At 37.4% G+C, this 20,745-nt stretch overlaps 1 protein-coding gene across 12 annotated transcripts in view; it reads left to right on the top strand.

Annotated features, from left to right (window-relative positions):
* The window catches only part of BTRC (beta-transducin repeat containing E3 ubiquitin protein ligase), a 182,793-nt gene that overhangs the window by 48,038 nt on the left and 114,010 nt on the right, over positions 1-20,745 (top strand). For 5 of the 12 annotated variants that reach the window (XM_082722414.1, XM_082722412.1, XM_082722410.1 and 2 more), the window contains exon 2: positions 16,801-16,908. The exons of 6 other annotated variants lie outside the window; for them this stretch is intronic. In XM_082722414.1, the coding sequence (XP_082578540.1) occupies positions 16,801-16,908 (108 nt within the window). Of the gene's footprint in view, positions 1-16,800; positions 16,909-18,842; positions 18,862-20,745 lie in introns of those variants that run through there. One more of the 12 variants, XM_082722407.1, reaches the window with a different exon arrangement.

A 20,745-nucleotide genomic window follows, 5' to 3' on the forward strand; every position in this document is an offset into this window, starting at 1 on the left:
TTAACTGCTAATAACCTGCTGTTGACTGGAAGCCTCACCAATGACATAAACATTAGATTAACACGTATTTTCAATTATATATATTATATATTCTTGCAATAAAGTAAGCTAGAGAAAAGAAAATTTTATTAAGAAAATCAAAAGAGAAAATAAATTCACAGTACTGTATAATATTTATCAAAAAAAGTCTGCATATAAGTTGACCCACAGAATTCAAAACTGTGTTCAAGGATCAGTTTATTTATTGAAGTGAAATTCAGTTGACATAAAATTAACCACTTTAAGTGAGCAGTTTAGTGTCATTTAGTACACTTGAAGTGTTGTGTAATCACTGCCTCTATCTAGTTCTAAAACATTTCTCTCACTCCAGGTAAAATTTCCTTGCCATCAAGCAATTTTTCTCCATTCCCTCCTTTCAGGCCCTGGCAATTAGCAATCTACATTCACCTATTCAGGATGTGTCATGTGTATAGAATCATGTAATGGGATCTTTTACATCTGGCTTTTTCCACTTGGCAGAATAATTTTGAGGGTTGTCCATGTTGTAGCATGTATTAGTACTTCATTCCTTTTTGGGATTGAATAATACTCCATGGTATAACTATACCACAATTTTTGTTTTAAAGAATTTATTTATTTATTTTAGAGAATGTGAGCTAGCAGGGATAGGAGCAGAGGGGGAAGAAATGAGAATCTGAAGCAGACTCCGCCCTGAGCACGGAGGCCAACACGGAGCTCAAACCCAGAACTGTGAGAGGATGACGTGAGCTGAAATCAGGAGTTGGACCCTCAGTTGATTGAGCCACCCAGGCGTCCCTATACTACAGTTTATCTCTTCATTTGTTGGTAAACATTTAGGCTGTTTCTACCTTTTGGTTGTTGTGAATAAGGTTGCTAAGAACACATAAACATACATTTATTCGACTACCTGTTTTCAGTTCTTTTGAGAATATACTCAGTAGTGGAATTGCAAAAAGCGGTCCTGTGGTAATTCTTTGCTTAACTTTTTGAGGAATTCCCAAGCTGTTTTCTACAGTGGCTGACTTTTATACTCCCCCTAGCAGTGAGGGTTCTACCTTCTCTATATCCTCACCACAACTTGTTATTTTCTATGTGTGTGTGTAGTTTTAGTTGTTGTTTTGTTTTTTCATTATTGTGGCTTCAAAAGCTTTTGAGGCTGGATAGGACTTTGATAATAAAACTTTCAGTCCAGCTTCATCTCCTGGCAGGTGGCTCTTCCGAAGTATCTGATGGTTCTGGTGTTTTTGTTTTTTGGTTTTTTTATTGCCATCTTAGCGGGTATGAAGGGCATCTCATGTAATTTTGGTTTTCATTTCTGTAATGACGAATGATGTTGTACACCCCCTTTTATGTGCTTGTCGTCCATTTATGTATCTTTGGAGAAATATCTATTCAAGTCATTTGTCCATTTTTGAATTGGGTTATTTATTTATTTGAGAGAGAGAGTATGTGTGTGGTGGGGAGAGGGAAGAGGGAAAGGGAGAGAGAGAATCTCCAGCAGACTCTGTGCTGAACACAGAACTGATGTGGGGCTCAGTCTTTTTTTTTTTTTTTAAGATTTTATTTATTTATTTGACAGACAGAGATCACAAGTAGGCAGAGAGGCAGGCAGAGAGAGAGAAGGAAGCAGGCTCCCTGATGAGCAGAGAGTGTGGGGCTCAAGTCTTAAGACCCTGAGATCATGACCTGAGCTGAAATCAAGAGTCAGATGCTTAAGCGACTGAGTCATCCAGGCTCCTGAATTAGGTTGTCTTTTGTTGTTGAGTTGTAAAAATTCTTTTTTTTTTTTTTTAAAGAGTTTATTTATTCATTTGACAGACTGAGATCACAAGTAGGCAGAGAGCAGGCAGAGAGAAGGGAAGGGAAGCAGGCTCCCTGCTGAGCAGAGAGCCCGATGTGGGGCTCGATCCCAGAACCTTGAGATCATGACCTGAGCCAAAGGCAGCAGCTTTAACCCACTGAGCCACCAAGGTGCCCCGAGTTGTAAAAATTCTTTATGTATTTTTGATACTAGACCCTTACCAGATACATGATTTGCAAAACAATATTTGTTTTTTAATTTACTATACACTCCCTTGAAATAATATTTTACTTCTCAAATATTTCCATTTTTTCCTCCTATTCTTGTGTTAGTTCATGTTTTGCTCCCGAATATATTATGAATATCATAATACATTGTTATTATTTAAATTGTTTATTTTTAAAATAAATTTTAAAATGAGAAGGATTTTAAAAATATTTACTCACAAAAGTAAAATATTTACTCATATTTAATATCTTACTTTTCATATATTTAAAAAAATTTTTTAAATATTTTATTTAAATATTTGAGAGAGAACACACACACACACACAAGTGGAGTGTGGGAGTCAGAGGAAGAGGGAGAAGCAGACTCCCTACTGAGCAGGGAGCCAAATGTGGGGCTTGATCCCAGGACCCTGAGATCATCACCTGAGCCGAAGGCAGATGTTTAACTGACTGAGCCACCCAGACACCCCCATATATATGACTTTTGATCAAAGTAAAATTAACATAGTGTTATATTAGTTTCAGGTGTACAATGTGATGATTCAAAATTCTATACATTTCTCTACACTCATCAAGATAAGTGTACTCTTAATTCCCTTTATCTGTTTCACCTGTTCTCCTTCCCAACTCTGCTCTGGCAGCTACCAGTTCATTCCCTGTATTTGAGTCAGTCTGCTTTTTTGTCTCCTTTTTTGTGTGTGTGTATTCATTTATTTTGTTTCTTTATTTCCACATATGAGTGATATCTTATGGTATTTGTTTTTCTCCTTGTTTCACTTAATATCATACTGTTTAGGTCCATCCATGCTGTTGCAAATGGTAATATTACATTCTTATGGCTGTATAATAGTCCATTGTGTATATATACTGCATCTTTTCTGTCCATTCATCTGTTAATGGACACTTGGGTTGCTTCTGTATCTTAGCTATTGTATATAATGCTGCAGTAAACACAAGGGTGTATATATCTTTTTGAATTAGTGTTTTTGTTTTCTTTGGGTAAATACCCAGTAGTGGAATTACTGCTGGATCATATGGTAATTCCATTTTTTGAGGAGCGTCATACTGTTTTCCACAGTGGCTGCACCAATTTGCACTCCCACCAACAGTGCATGAGGGTTCCTTTTCCTCCACATCCTCACCAGTATCCAGTATCCTTTTCCAAATATATCTTGTGCTTCCTTGACCCCCCCCCCACTCCCGCTTCCTCCCCAACTCCCCCAGTTTTTTTTTTTTTTTAAAGATTTTATTTATTTTTTTGAGAGAGAGAGTATAAGCGCATGAGCAGGGGGAATGGCAGAGGGGGAGAAAGAAGTGCACTCCCTGCTGAGCAGGGAGTCCAGTATGGGGCTCAATTCTAGGACCTTGGGATCATGACCCAAGCCAAAGGCAGACGCTTAACTGACTGCGCCATCCAGGTGCCCTGCCCCCAGTTTTCTTTATGGGTCATCATTTATACATATGTTGGATTTCTTGATTATTTTTCACAGGTCATTGAGATGTTCAGTTTTTGCTATTTTTTTTCCTCTTAGTGCTTTATTTGGCATGTTACTGTTTCTTCAAGTTCACTAATCTTTTCTTCTATAGCTGTTGGTTCCATCTCATGAAATTATCATTTTAGACATGGTGGTTTTTTTCCTGGAAGATATTTTTCTTTCTCTCTCTCTCTCTCTTTCTTTCTTTTTTAAGATTTTAGTTATTTGAGAGAGAGCACAAGCAGGGGGAGTGGCAGGCAGAGGGAGAAGCCAAGCAAGGAGCCCAATGAGGAATTTGAGCCCAGGACCCTGGGATCATAACCTGAGCGGAAGGCAGATGCTTAACTGACTGAGCCAGCCAGGTGCCCCTCATTAATTTTTTATATCCTACAGTTCAGTTATCTCTGGATCTGCTTCTGTTGACTGATATTCCTCCTGATTATAGGTCACATTTTATTACTGCTTGTTTTCTCTAGTAGTTTAGATTTAAATATTGTAAATGTTACATTATTTTGGCCAGCAGTTAAAATTTCTTACAGATCAACTTGATGATGTGGCTTGATTTTAAACTTTATTAAGACAGGTTTAGTGTAAGCTTTATGCTCGTGTAGTTTATCACTATAACTGAGGTGTGAGCTTTCTGGGTCTCCTATTTGAATGTCCCAAGTGTTTCTTTAGCTAGGCTTTTGCAGTCTGGCTGATCAGAACAGACAAAGGGTTCCCCAGTTCTGTGTGGATTATAGGCATTTATGAGCTTATAGCTTCCTCATAGTTCTTTGCCTGGCCTTTTAGAGTTTCACCTCATGTAAATAGGACTTAGTGTTCAAAATAGACTTAATGTTCAGATATCTGAAGCTTTTTTGTGCTTAATCCATTCTTCAGTACTCTGCCTCACCAGTTCTTGTCTCTTTGACCTCCCCACATTCTATTCTCTATTTCTTCAATAAGTAGTCCTATTTTGCTCTGCTTGGATTCCTCCTTTCTTGTGTCATAAACTGGAAAATGCCTTGAGGTGTAAGATTTAGGACACTTATGAGGGTCACCTCATTTATTTCCTGTTTTTCAGGGAATATGGTCTAGCACTGCATGTGGTCCTGTGTCTTCAAATGTATGTTTCACATATTTTGTTCAGTTTTCTTGTCCATGACGGGAGGCCAGTTTTGATATTAACTACTCTCTTATGGTGGAAGCTGAAGTCTAATGTACTTTTACTAAGAGTTCTTATTTTATTTAGATTTAATGTACTGGAAGTCCTTACTTTACATTATTCTGATATCCACAAATTTCAATTACTACAGTTAAATCATACCAGTCCCCCAGAACATGGTTTAAATTTCAGTTTTTAGTATATTAACTGTAATATTTGTAAAGTACAAACTTCATTGCTAGCTCTCCAGTGTACATATCACTGTGGGTAAAACAGGTACATATCATGGTTAGTCACTTCTTCTGAAGTCTGTTGTTTCTTCTCTCAGTGTTAAATCCGTGAGATATTTTATAAAAATGGATATTCAAAGAGGGAATTGGCCAATAAGATGAAACAAAGTAGCAAAAAGTCATAATAATTTTAATTGAAGTTTGCATTGAAGGTATATAGAATCATAGAATAAATAGCTGACTGTGGAAATGTTGATACTGACACCATCTGATAGACTCTAGATTTGCAACCAGAGGAACTTAGGGAAGGTGGACTTATTAGCCTAAATGAGGAGAGTGGTGTGACAAAAAAGATGAAACTGTCCCAGAGGAAAAACTTCATATACAACTTAAATACAAAAATTTTTACATTAAGGAAACTCTTAGTGATATTTTACATCATTGAAAGTGCAAAGGATAAAGCTAGTCAAACCTAGAGTGACAGTTTGCCAAGGCATAGAAAGGGCATTTGCTTTGCATGTTTGTACAGAGTCTTAACTTGTACTTAACTCATCAGGTTTTGAAAATTGTTCATATCCTGTTAAGGGTTGCTTTTGCCCTATTTTATTTTTTTTTCTTCCGGGAGTCCAAATATACATGTGTTTACTTCTCAGTGTGTAATTTTTAGGTCTTAAAGTCTTTTCGATATTTTTTTCTATCCCTATCTCTTTCAATCTATTGATTTTCTGCTGACTTGTCTTTTGTTCACTAATTCTTACTTGCTCTGTTTCTAATCTGCTCTTAAAACAATCTAAGGACTTCTTAAATTCAGCTTTTGCATTTTTTAAAATAAATTTTAAAAAAAGATTTTATTTATTTATTTGACAGAGATCACAAGTAGGCAGAGAGGCAGGGAGAAAAAGAGGGATAAGTGGGCTCCCTGGTGAGCGGAGAACACGATGCAGGGCTCGATCCCAGGACCCTGAGATCATGAACAGAGCTGAAGGCAGAGGCTTAACCCACTCAGCCACCCAGGTGTCCCTCTTGTATTTTTAAGATTAATTTCCATGTTATATATTTTTTGTTAATGATTTCAGTTTTCTGATGGAACTCTTCATTTTCTTGTGTTGAATATCTTTTTTTGAGAGAGAGTGTGTGAGTAGGGGGAGAGGGGGAGAGGAGACAGAATGTCAAGCAGGCTCCACAGCCAGCGCAGAGTTTAACACAGGACTGGATCTCCCGACCCTGAGATCAATACTTCAGCTGAAACCAAGAGTTGGATGCTTAACCAAATGAGTCACCCAGGGACCCCTCATCCTAAATATCTTGAACATGGTTATTTTTAAGCCTGTGTTTAGGAATTCCAATACTTACCACTTTGGGAGGCTTTAAAAAAAATTGTGTTAAAATGTATACAACATAAAATTTATCATCTTAATAATTTTTAAGTGTACAGTTTAGTAGTTTTATATTCACATTGTTGTGCGACCAGTCTCCAGGACTTTTTCATCTTGTAAAACTCTAGACCTATGAACAGTAAGTCCCCATTCCTCTCTCCCTTCCAGCCACTGGCAACCAGCATTCTTCCTAAATTTGGCTTAGGTAATGAGAAAAAATATTTTCTTTTTTTAAAAGATTTTATTTATTTATTTATTTGTCAGAGAGAGAGAGAGAGAGAGAGAGCCAGCGAGCACACAAGCAGGCAGAATGGCAGGCAGAGGCAGAGAGAGAAGCAGGCTCCCTGCTGAGGCAAGGAGCGCGATGTGGGACTCGATCCCCTGACCCCAGGATCATGACCCGAGCTCAAGGCAGGGCCTAACTGACTGAGCCACCCAGGCAGCCACGAGAAAAAATATTTTCAAGCTTACAGAAAAGTTCTTCTCATATGAGTGGAAACATAAAGTATTTTCCTTTTTATGACTGACTTATTTCACTTAACATAGTGTTCTTAAGTTTCATCCTTATTGAAGAACACATCAGAGTTTCCTTTTTAAGGTTGGAAAATATTGCATTATATGTGTATTCCACATTGTATTTACTCATTCATCTGTTGGTAGATACTTGGATTATTTCTACCTTTTGACTATTTGGTTCTGTTTTTATTTTTTCTAGGTTTTTGGGGGGAGCAACATTTAATCCCTTTGAGTTCTTGGTAATTTGTATTGAATGCTAAACATTTTAAAAAATAAAAATGGTGGGGACTGTAGATGGTAACTTCCTTCAGAGGGTTTAATATTCTTCTCATGGACATATCCCTTTGGTTTCATTGAGGCTGCTTTAGTTCTGGTGCCTTTCCCTGGTGTCAGCTGAAACCCTAACTTTTTTTTTTTTTTTTTTTTTTTTTTTTTTTTTTTACCAGGGCATCTTGTCCTTGACAAATTTTTGGCACTTTAGCACCATGAGATTGCTGAAGTATGCTTTAAATTTGGTTTTTCAGATCTGACTCTGCTTGCAAAAAGTAGGACCAAACGTCAGCAAATGTTCAGGGGGAAATTGTATATAGAATGTCAGGTTTACCACAGTGTATTTCCCTTCTGCCTAAAATTTTGGCTCCTAAAGTCTTGGCTGCATTAGTTGTTCTCTGATGCCTTCAAATAGCTTTCTGTATTGTATTTAGCTTTTATAGTTGTTTTTTTCTGCATAACTTTTAGCCTGATAAAATTAATATACCATAGCTGAAGCAAAATCCCAATATTATTTTCATTAATTAGATTTTCATATTATTTTTAAAAATATTTTCAAGCTTACAGAAAAGTTGCAAGTAAAATGCAGACAACATCATTTTTCTGTAAATTATTTGAGAGTAAGGTACAGACATGATTTTCATCACTCCTGAATTCTTTGATGTATATTTTCTACAAATGAGCATTTCTTACATAACCTGTTAATAATCATCAAAATAAGGAAATTAATATTGTTACATGATTGCCAACTAGTCTACAGACCCTATTCAGGCTTTTCTAGCAATCCCAATAAATGTCCTTTATAGCAAAAAGATCTAGTTTAGAATTACATGTTGCATTTAGTTGTCATCTCTCTTTAGTCTCTTTCAGTCTGTGATAGTTCTTCAGTCTTTCTTTGATTTCGGTGACATTGACATTTTTGAGGCTTCTAGGCTGGTAATTTTGTAGATTGCTTTTCCGTTTGGGTTTTTTGACGTTTTTGTACAATTAGATACAGGTTATCTATCTTTTGCAGAATATCATAGTGGTTCTTATTGTATTCTATCAGAAGACATTTGCTTTTAATTTATTTCATTATTGGTGATCTTTTTTTTTTTTTTTTTAAGATTTTATTTATTTATTTGACAGACAGAGATCACAAGTAGGCAGAGAGAGAGGAAGGCAGAGAGAGAGGAGGAAGCAAGCTCCCCGAGAAGTGGAGAGCCTGATGCGGGGCTCGATCCCAGGACTCTGGGATCATGACCTGAGCTGAAGGCAGAGGCTTTAACCCACTGAGCCACCCAGGTGCCCCCATTATTGGTGATCTTAATGCTGACCACTTGCTTAAGATGTCAGCCAAGTTCTTCCACTGTAAAGTTACTGTTTTCTCATTTGTAATAAGTATTTTTGTGGGGAGATGTTTTGAGACTATTTAAGCATCATGCTCCTCATTAAACTTTCAGCTTATTACTAATGGAGTCATGGGTTACTATTTTACTTAGTGGCTTATTGTATTAGTTATCTTTTGCTGCATACCAAATACCACTGATTTAGAAGCTAATTATAACATGCAACACACACTTATTATCTTGCCATTTCTTGGGATCTGGAGTCTGATCTTGGCTGCCCTGGGTCCTCTCTGGCAACAACTCTCATAAGGCTGCAATCAAGGTGTTGGCCAGGGCTGAGGTCTCATTTGAGGACTTGATCGAGGAGAAATCCACTTATGTTTTGTGGCAGAATTTCTTTCTTCATGGGTCACTGGACTGAGAGCCTCAATTCCTAGCTGGTTGTTGGCTGGAAGCCATCCACAGTTCCTTGCCACATGGACTGCTTGCTTCATTAAAATATCCATGCCAAAAGGCAGTGGTGTCTGCTAGCAAGATGGAAGTTATGATCTCATATAATGTAGGTTAGGTATTAGCCTGTCCCACACTCAAGGGGATGGGATTATATAAGGATTATGAATGCAGGAGGTGTGGATCATGGGGGGCCATGTTAGAGTTTGCCTACCCCAGTTATAATCCATTATTGTCATTATTTATTTGAATGTTCAATTTGTCCCACATTTAGCTTGTGAGAGCCTTTCATGCTGGCCCCTGTATCATCTTCCCATGTCTCCATCATCCTTTGAGTGCCACAAGAATGTGTTCTATGCTCATCTTAAACTTTCCCTGCCCAAGTCCTGTAATCAGCCATTGTTCTAAGCAGCTTAGAGAGTGATATTTAGGATCATTGAATGTATTCATTGCTGTTAGCATATTACTATTAGTGGACCTTGTCAGTTGATAGAGCTAGGGTGTATTTTTGTGTACAGGTATTTCCCGCTTTATACCACTTTGCTTTTAGGAAAGACCTATACTAGTACCTGTTTTCACTATGCAAAAGAAATCTGAAGGCAATTTTTACTTTTGTGAAAAGAGGAGAAAAGAAGATAGCATGCAGTATTTGTTTTGTGGTCATCTGTTGTAGAGACAAAGTACACTGTGAGCAGTGGGTGTGGCATCACCACACTCCCCCGAGAACCACATTCACATTTCAGCATCATGTCTCCTTAGCTTGTGCTATGTCTGTGAACATCTATGCTTTACCCCCATATCTTTTGTGTGTTCATTAGCAAGATGTGCCCTAAGGTATCAGAAAATCATAAGAGAGGTTATTTTTTTGGGTCTGGGTACACTACAAAATGTCTCCAAAGGCACTTCCTTCCTTGCTTTCTGCCATTTTGGATTTTCAAAGGTTTCATAGGAACACTGTACTTTTCTCTCTCTCTCTCTCTCTCCCTTTCTCTCTCTCCCTTTTAAAGATTTACCTCTTTCAGAGAAAGAGAATCTTTAAGAAGACTCCCTGCTGAGTGGGGAGCTTGACATAGGGCTTCCCACGACCCATGAGATCATGACCTGAGCTGAAACCAAGAGTTGGATGCTTAACTGACTGAGCCACCCAGGCATCCCAAGAACACTCTGCTTTTGGATGGCAAGGGAAACCTGTATGTGGGTACACTTACATATATATCATTTACTTAGAAATTTCTCTATGTATTGTAAGTTTTGAGCTCACAATAATATCTTCAATTCTAGTTCAGTAGCACAGCATTCATTCTATTTTTCTTCCTTTCTGTATTTATAACTCTTTTTTGATTAGGAGAAATCTTGCTCTTATTATCCTCAGTATTTGGTCTATCCCCTTATTTGGTCTATCCCCTTATTTGATCCATCCTCCTATATAACTCATCTCCCATTGCTGGTAGAGGGCTCTTCATTTTCCACTCCGTACTCTATGTGGATGCTTTCCTTACCCCTTTGGTTTCCTACTATTTGCACCGGGATCCTCTCCTACTGGGTATAAAACACTGTTTGGGGCCATTGCCCCTCCACCCTGTTTATCTCTGTGGATGTGAAACTCAGTGCTGGACCAGTATCCATCCTTTCACTTTCAATGAATGTGTCTTCTGCTCACATTGGGAACCCTAGCTGTCTTGCCCTCCTGCACTGCCCTGCCCGATCACATTCGCCATCTTACTGTTCACCGCCATTCTGGAAGCCTTCCTCATTCCACTGGGACTGTAGTACCCCATGCCAGGCCACCCTTTTGTGCAGATTTTTTTCCTCTCACCAGCTAGGGCTCTAAAACTCTATGCCAGGCCTCTTCCCCATCAGGGACACCTTTCTTAAAACCTCTTGGACTCTAAAAGCCTGTTTTGGGCCACTGCAACCACTTCTACCACTCAGCTTGATGCCTAGTTAGCCTATATTCACTTAATGGTTGTCAAATTGAATTTTTTAAGTAGAAAAGGAGACAAGGGAAGAGGAATCAAATTTTATTAAAAAAAAGTCACTAGTATTTTTACAGCAAATGTTTTTAACCTAGCACATTCCAACTTACACAGAATACAATGATTTCCTTTATCTATATAATCCTTACAGGTTTATATCCAAGCTTTCATGCCAAATTTTGACTTAACGTACTAGGGGTATATTATCATATTAATGATTTCTGAACTTATCTAGCGCACTTTCCTTCCACTGTGTCTATCAGTGCTACCACCGTCCTTCGTTATTCAGGTTTGAAAACTCATAGTTATTTCTGACTCATCCTCTTCTTTCCTTATAGTTAGTTGTTAAGTCCTATAAAGTCCTTTTTAGATGCCATTTTTATGGGGCACTGTCCTAGGTACCCAGAATATCTAGTTTTGAATCTTATCTTTACTGCTTATTAGGTGCCTACCAACTTTTGTTAATTTACTTGACCTCTTTGGATCTTGTTTACCTTGCTAGGTTGTTTTGCAGGTGAGTAAGATAATTGTGAAAAGAGCTTTCTCCAGTACTGTTCTAGTAAGCCCTTCTAGTCTGGTAAGATTGGTCTTAGTAAAGTACCCATTATTATTTTATCAGTATTCTTACCTATTCCATAAGTAAAAATTGCTTCCTTCTTTTTGATATGTAGCTCTCTCTGATTTCTTACCATTAAGCTCACTTTTATTGAGTATTTACTATGACCAGATACTGGAGGTAAAAAAAAAAAAAGTAAGGTATGTCTCATATCTCTGAGGAGTACCATCTGGTAGTGGAGACAGATATGTAATTAACTTACATACAGTAACAATTGCTACAATAAAATTAAAGCCTATGTTTGAACTTTTCTAAATTTTAATTAAACTTATATAGCAGCTATTGTCAAATACAGTTTCGTATGTTATTGTATTTTCCTTGCAGTTACTGTTTGTGTTGGTTAATTTATCTTGCTAAGAAAGAGTACTTGAGAGCAGGTCTTTATAGTGGTGAGTCTTAGGGTGTAGTGTAGGGGAGACAGACACATTGGGGTCTTCTGTTATTGCCAGGTAGTCACTGTAACTCTTCTGAACTTGAGTTTACTCTACTGTTACAGTGAAAATATTAATAACTCTTTGATAGGGTTTATAATCATTTAATGAAATAAGGTATTTAAAGGATCTTGCACAGTTTATGCCTGCCAAATTTTGGTTCTCCTTTCCTTGTACTCCATGTGTATCCATTTCTGGTAAAGAACAATATGTATTTGATTCTATGGTCTGCAGTTCATAATGGCTTCCCGAATGTTTTGAAATACAATCAACATTCATGGAAGCCTTAGTAGTGGCATCGCTTTACATTTTTTTTCTTTTTGCACTCTTATTTTAATTTTACCACAACTTTGTGCAATGAGGCTGGGCAGACATGACTATCCTATGTGATAAGTGAAGTTTCATTTTTGAAGTGATTGAACTAAATTGGGATTCTTAAGAGGCAATCATTGAATTTGTACATGTAGAGTCTGAATATATTACATGGCCTGTGGAATACTGTAGTTCTCTTGGACTGACTTTTTAGTTGATAGAGTAGTGAAAAGGGAATTCTTCTATTCCATAGCTTAAGGATACACAAACTCTCAATGCAGCAATCTTTTTATTGTTGATTATTATAGCTCCTATTACTCGTAGAAGTTGACCAACAGGGACCTGAGTTTAGGAGATTTTGTCATTCAGCTTTCATGTAGTAAATGCTGAGGCCAGCCCTTTGCCTGCAGGGCCCTCTATCATTGAAGAGGAACTGCGACTTTTCTCCAGGCAGCCAAGTAGGGGGGAGGAGCCAAGGTTTTCACTGTTCTCTGTGCTGTTGGACCTGAAGGGGACTAGATAGCATATTCTTCTTGAAGCACTGGAGGCCCTTTGTTGCAACATTTCAATCTCTTTCTGATTCTTCCATCTAGTAGAAAACATGTTTGAGCATTTTTTTAAAAATGCTGTGTCTATGCTTCTCAAAAGCTAGTGAACTTACCCAATTGGCTAACAAACTTCAATTGTAATAAATTATTATAGTCTTCACCTTTCTTTGATTTTTGCAAAGTAGAGTTATCTGGAGCGAAGTCAAGTGGGGAATGAGTTGAGAAGACAGATATGTGCTGTGTAAATAGGATGAAGGCACATGGGTGATCCAGACTTTCTTACGGCTTTTGAGATTGTGCAGGAGAAACATTTAAGGAATAGGTTATTCACAAGTTCTTTAACAGTTAATAGAAGTATTTAAACATGAGAATATAGTTGCTAGATTGCAGTTTAGTTTAGAATCTGCTTTTTTTTTTAATTAAAAAAATTTTTAAGTGTAGAGAGAAAACCTTAGAAATTTAAATATTTTCCAGCCTAAACTTTAAGTAGGAAACGATTTGTGCTTTTCAATTTTTTAAAGCTAGGTTTTAAAGGGGTTATATATTAAACATGGCCGGGCAGAAAAAGTCTTGGATCTTTGTCAGAAATTGATGAATCAGGATGGCCCTGAAATATATAGAATATATAAGAATAGTAACCAAAATGATACTCCTTTTTACCCTGTTACTTCTTGCCAAGATTTCTTTTGATTTCCCCCTTCCTTTAGGATGCTCCTAAATGTATAGAAGGGAAAGAGGTAGAGTAGAAGTTATAGCCTTTTTTTTTTTTATTAATTTTGTGATTATATTTTTTTCCTCAGTGTTTTTAAGTGGCATTTACCAGTATGGGTAAGATTAATTGTTACAATACAAACCAATTTGAAAATTGGTTTTTAAATTGAGCTATAGTATATAAAATCTTATGATAATGTGCAGATCTGACTATCCAAGTGCACTTTTCATACCCACACCAATTGTCTTATAATAATCGAAAATGCATCCTCTGTGTGGTGGTGTTTGCAAGTTAATGCTATTTTGGAAATCATACCAGTATATCTAGTGTCTTTCCTGGGTGTTTGTAGCTCATTATTAATTATAATTTCATTTTGAAATTTTAGTTTAAGGGGGTGAGGTAAGTCCTTTCAAATTCTTAGGACTTTTGGTGGAGGATAGGAATGAATGAGTAAGGAAGAGCATTAAAATGACAAATGGTAAAGAAAGTCATAATAATCAAGGACATATTACAGCAATAACACAGGATCCAATATAGAATGAAGGAGATGAAACATTGCAAAGAGGAATACCGAAAAATTTAGCAAATAGTGTTCACAAATACAAATATGCACATTTAATAAAAAGGAAGAGATCATGCAGGTGTCTTCAGTATGGCTAAAAGTGCATGAGCCGTCTTCCTTTTCTTTTCTTTTTTTTTTTTTTTAAAGATTTTATTTATGTATTTGACAGACAGAGATCACAAGTAGGCAGAGAGGCAGGCAGAGAGAGAGAGAGGGAAGCAGGCTTCCTGCGGAGCAGAGAGCCTGATGCGGGGCTCGATCCCAGGACCCTGAGATCATGACCTGAGCCATAGGCAGCAGCCCAAACCACTGAGCCACCCAGGCGCCCCCCATCTTCCTTTTCTGAAGGGAAGGGAAGAAGCAAAGCTGTCCTCTAGTGCCTGCTGCTTTTTCTTTCTACCATTCCCTTTTTTCTCTTCTGTATTTTCATTCTCTTTTTAAATTTATTTTCACTTCTTCTCACTGTCCTACTTTTCGACATTCAGTCCCACCTTCAGAATGAGACTTTCTTCTGCCTGGCATCCGCAGAACTTGAACCAACTGCTTAATAATATGCAGTGTTTCTCATTAACCATGAGAGAAACTCACTAACAACTTGTTGCTTTTTACATTAATGATTTTATTTTTTTAAGGTTTTTATTTATTTATTTGACAGAGATCACAAGTAGGCAGAGAAGCAGACAGAGAGAGAGGAGGAAGCAGGCTCCCTGTTGAGCAGAGAGCCTGATGCAGAACTCAATCCCAGGACCCTGGGATCATGACCTGAGCTGAAGGCAGAGGCTTTAACCCACTGAACCACCCAGGTGCCCCCAAACAGTGATTCTTATTCTCTTCTCCCTTGCCTTCTGAAAACATGAGCATCTCTCCTCCTGAGAACTACTGGGTAAGACTGAAATTAGTATAAATAATTCTAAGGAGAGTTGAAATAAATGAGAGATGTACATTGGCAGGGTGAAAGGGAGAAGGAAATTATAAGTTCACAGGATGGTACTAAGATGGGTATTTGAACAAAACATCAAATTAGTTATGAGCTAGAGCATCAGGGCCAATTGGGAGGACAGAGGTGAGTTAATGTAGACAGTTGGGCAAGATCAGATCAATAGAGTGCTTGGGTTTCATTTAGTAGTTAAAGGGAGCCATTAAGAATTGTTGGGGAGGGTGACATGATAGTAAGGTGAAGACAATTATTCTATTTAGCTGCTGTTCATAAAATGGATTATAGCTTGAGGTGAAGAAATACTGGAAACAGTGAACAAAGTTAGGAGATTGTTGTGTTAGGTCATAGCAGTGTAGCTGTTGTGGTTGGTGTGTTATCCTTTGATTTGTTTAGCAAATAACCTTCTTTTAAGTCTGATGTCTCCACATGATGACCTAGGGATGGATGGAGGCAGGAAAAAGAGTTCAGCACTTAAGAAGCAATAGGCCAGCATTTCAGTTCCTAGTTCTCTACATTCTAAATTCATGATCACGAATAAAAACCTCGATTTTTCTAAACCATTAGTCAACATTAATTATAGAATGAGGAAGTAATGACCTCAAAGCACCATCTAGACCTGATCACTTTTTTGGAGTCCTTTGTAGCAGGCTATCCTTATATCAGTTTTAGAGAGTGTGACCAATGAATACCACATTTTGTTTCCTAATATTAATTTCTGTATTTAGAATATTTTAAGAATAAAAAAGTCCAATGATTATATTTAATATTTTAAGACCTACAATTTCAAGTTTAATATTATGTGTATTGACTGCTATATTTTAAAACAATGTATTGCTGTTTTCATATATGCTATGATCGGGTATTTAATTTTTTTGGTACTGTTAGATTGTTGATGGACCAAACCTCAGCCTGGAATCCATTTAGAGAAACTTGAAGAATGTAAAAATTCTTCTAAAAGATAGTGTTTTCTAAGACTATAGGAGCAATAACACTAATACTGTTTAATTAGTGTTACTAGAAATCCTTTTTACCCTTTTTGCTACTGAATACATTATATGTATATTTACACTCACATGTACCTTTTTATTTAGAAGATTTTAATACCAGCAACTTTTGGTTCTCTTTTTCTCTTTCTCTTTTTCTGTCCTTGTCTCTCTCTCTCTTTCTTTGTTGTTGTTTTCCCTTCTGTTTGGGTTGCCCCCCCCCCCACCCGACCCTCCAATCCATCTGGAAAGATGGAAGAGGCAGCTGCTATGGTAACTATGCATTTTGGTTAATGAATAGCAGACTAACAAGATACATAAAACATATGCAAACTGTGCAGAGTTGGCTGCTGTCAACTGCTGTGGGGGTATAATACTTTCTCTTTCCCTTTTCCCCACCTTCTTAAAAAAACCCCCAACTTTCCTGTTGTATTTTGTTTTCTACTTTACCATTCCTAATAATGAAATTATCATGAAGTGTTCTTTTTCTTTTTAGTCTGTACAGTAATTCACCCTGTGGTGAATTTATGGTAGAGGAGTTGAGGTGCACAGAGGAAAAGAATTGATTAGTTGGATTAAGAAGTAGATTTCTTTTAGACTCATACATAAAAGAACAGAGACAACGATTTTTACTATTTGTTTTGTTTTGTTTTGTTTTTTGCCTATAACCTCCTTTCTTTCCCCTTGCCTTTTGGCCACTTGTGCCCCTTTCAAGGTTCTCTCCGGGGTTAGAAATAGTAAGTAGTATGTTTCTTGAATATGTTTCTATCGTAAAGGCCACATGCAACTGGAATACTGCATTCAGCCAAGCCTTGAAAGTTCCTGTAATCTGTGCCATCCTGTCTCATACTGTCCCATCTCATAGTTGTCCTCTCTCTGCAGTGCTCTATGCCCAGGTCTCTGTGGCTGGGCTGCTCCAGCCTGGCGGACAGCATGCCTTCGCTGCGATGCCTGTATAACCCAGGGACTGGCGCACTCACAGCTTTCCAGGTACTTTCTCTGTCTCTGTGGGTTATTTGCGGGCATTAGTGTGTGTCTGATTCATGAGTGTGTCCTCCTTCTTTCCTATGCTTTACTTATGTTCACTTTCTCTCCTTCATATTGCTTGTATTTCAAATGACTCAGTACTCCTTTAATGATTCATTTTTAATGTATACCCAGACTGATCCACTCTTCAGACATTTTTATTACTGTGATTGGTTTGCCAGAATTGATATAGCACAACTTGACTGTTGGTTTTCGTATCTAGTACAAGTATGATAGTGAATTTTAAAGTAATTTCAGCCAGTAGCATTTATTATGTAACGTTTGCTCTGGACCTACATAAAGCCAATTAATTACAACCAGTTACCTGAACACCTTCTTGTGTTTTTCTTACGATTATTAAAAATAAAAAGTGCTCTAATTCAGAGTGTCTCCTGGTTACTGTACTCCTCTATATATTTTGGGGTAAGATCTGTGTTTGTTTCTCTCTTAATTAACAGGTCTAATTTCAAGGTGGAAAGGCCTTTTAAGACCTTGAGTACAATATTCAGCTTGAAACAGTCCAGCTGGTGTTGCATAAACTGACAGATTCTGGTTCCCTTTAGCCTTTCTTAGAGCTATTAGGACAATTCTAGGTTGTGAGAGAAATCTATAGAGAGAATAGAACATTTGTAGAGAAAAATGTAAGAAAGAGCTTGATGCCCATAGCTTACAGATTAGGGGACTATATATGGTGATTTTCTTGGCAGAAATGTTATCTGTCCACCTCAGGCATTTGCAGTTTGTGTTTGGCATTTAATTGTGATACGTAGCTTAGCTTTTTCTTTGTTTTTAACCTATGTAGTTCATATTCTACTTAGAAGAATTTCAAACGCAAGCTGTAAGCAAGCATCAGAGTGCTTATGACTATAGTCTTAGTCAAAAGAGAGAAAGTTAAGTAGTCTGCATTCCTGAACTGTGCTAACAGTTGTTGTTCCTTAATAATACCATTTTAGTGGTGATAATGATAGGTATTTCTGTTTGTCCTTTGTAAAACACAATATTAAACTTCATTTGCTTGTCTTGGGAGATAACAGTATATGAGCGTGCATAGGCTTTAACATTAGTTAAATCAGGGCTTACACACTGTCTTTGTCAGTAGTATGATCTTGAGCAAGTCATTTCATTCTCATCCTTATGTTCCTCATCTGTACATGGGGACTAAGTAAAGGCGTGCAGTAAATGGCTACTGTTGTTATCATCTTCATCATCATTAATATTTTTGCTATTGTTGTTAGAGAATTTTGCTATCCTAACAGTATCAATTTATTTCAAATACTTACATTTTTGTTACATGTCATATTGGTACAGTTTCTGCTCTCCAGGAACTCATGGACTAACCTGTGGTTTTTTAATCTTATTGGGGTTGTAATAAGTTTAGCCAAACTGCAAAGTCTAAGAGAACAGTCACTATAAGACTGTCTTCATTTCAGACACCAATTGCAAATCTAGGAGCCCCCATGACCCACATTCATGTTTGATAATTCACTAGAAAGGACCCACAGACTCAGTGAAAGCTATTATACTTAAAAATGTTATTACAGGGCGAGAGTGTAGGTTAAAATTAGCCAAAAGAAAGAGACACATGGGTAGATTCTCAAGAGACCAAATATAAAACTTCCCGTCATCATCTCCCAATGGATTCATGACCTGGCCACAGTATATGACAGTACACAAAGGGTATTGCCAACTAGGGAAATTTACCGAAATCTTTGGTGTCTAGAGTATTTTTGGGGCACAATTACAAACTGCCTGCCTGGCTGACTGTTAGTATATCTAGCCCTTTCTGTAGGTCACACTAATGCTTTCTCCCATTTCCTCTCAGGATTGGAACTGATAATGTATGGCTCAAAGCCTCCACTATAAATCACATTTGTCCAATGGCCAAAGTCCTCAGGCAAAGAAAGACACTCCTCTTAGGTAAGAAGTGCCAGAGGCCAGTATACTACCTCCCAGTAGCCAAAGGCAGAGGCCAGACCTGTCTTTAAGTAAGGTTGGTTCTTCACTACAAGGCGTCATGGACTCCTTTGAGAATTTGAAGAGAACTGTTGAGAACCCAATAAACTATTGATCTTAGAAAAATGCATATGACACATAGGCAAAATTTTATTTGATAGTTTTATGTATAATTATTTCTATGAAATCACATAATCCCCAGAGTATAAACTCCCAACTGAAAAATCCTATGAGAGAAATGTGCAGCGAGCCAAAAGAATGTATAAAAGAGGAACCTGATCTAATCCAAGGGTGGGAATAAGGAAGATCAGGTAATAAAGTTTTGAGTTAAGGTCTTGAGGATGAGTAGGAATGAACTAGGCAAAAGGGAGGAGGGGGAAACATTTCAGGTCTAAGGAAGAAGCAATGCAAAGACCCTGGGAACAGGTGGAGCTTGGTGCATTTAAGGACTCTACTGTAAAAAGACTATTATTTCAAAGAAGGAGGAGAATGGAGCTAGGAAAGACTGGGAAGCTTGATCATGCAGAATTTGTGGGTCATCTTAGCCTTGATGCTGTGAAGAGCAGTATGCAGTTGAAAGGACTTAAACAGAAGTTTGACCTGATCAGATTTGCATTTATTTTCTTTTTAATATTTGTAAAGATTTATTTATTTAGTTGAGAGCGTGCGCAAGCATGTGCATGAGCAGGGTGGGAGAGGGAAAAGCAGACTCCCCCATAATGTGTTGCTCCATCCCAGGACTCTGAGATCATGACATGAGTAGAAGTTAGATGTTTAACCAACTGAGCCATTCAGGCGCCCCCAGTTTGCATTTAGATCTATTACTCTAGCTATTCTAAGGGTAATTTAGTGATTGAGGAGAGATGGTGGCAGTTTGGTGTTGGTCTAGTCCTTTGCACTCTTAAAAATTATTGAGGACACTGAAGTGCTTTAATTTTTGTGGGTTATATCTATTGGTATTTACTATTTGAAATTAGAACTGAGAAAAAATTTTTAAGTATTAATTTATTACTTCATTTAAAATAACAGTAATAAACCCATTCTGAGGCACCTGGGTGGCTCAGTTGGTTAAATGTCTGCCTTCCACTTGGGTCGTGATCCCAGGGTCTTGGGATCAAGTCCCACATCAGACTTCTTGCTCCACAGGGAGCCTGCTTCTCTCTCTGCCTTTCCTTTCTCTTTCTGTGTGTCTCTTATGAATAAATGAATAAAATCTTTTTTTTAAAAAGCCCCATTACATGCTAGTACAAATTAAATACTTTATGAAAAATAACCTTTCTTTAAAAATTAGTTAAGATTGGCATTGTATTACATTTTTTACAAATTTCTTTAATGTCTGGATTATTAAAGACAGCTGGATTCTCATTTCTATTTCTGCATTTAGTCTGTTGTGATGTGTTGTTTTGAATATATGAAGACTATCCAGTCACACTGATATATAGTTTAAAAAGAGAGAGGTACTTTAATACCCTTTTCAGTTAGTTGTAATTTCTTAGATTAGTTGCAGTATAGAATCTGAAACTGTATCAATGAACTTCTTGTGCTCTATTACATTAAAATGCACTGGTCTCAATCTTTTCAACAGATCATGCTGGAACAATTGGACATCTATGTGCAATATAATGAACCTCTACTGTTACATGGCACCATATACAAAAATTAACTCAGACTGGATCATAGGCCTACATATGAGCTAAAATTACAAAACTAATAGGAAAAAATGAGGGAGAAAAAAAAATCACTGTGACTTTGGGTTCAGCAGACCACAGTGAGGTACTACTACATTACTACCACATACTTCTTCTCACCCTGGAATGTAGAAATCAGGAATTTGGTAGAACTTAGGTT

The sequence above is a fragment of the Mustela nivalis genome (assembly GCF_964662115.1).
Source record: "Mustela nivalis genome assembly, chromosome: 2".
Lineage (NCBI taxonomy): Eukaryota > Metazoa > Chordata > Mammalia > Carnivora > Mustelidae > Mustela > Mustela nivalis.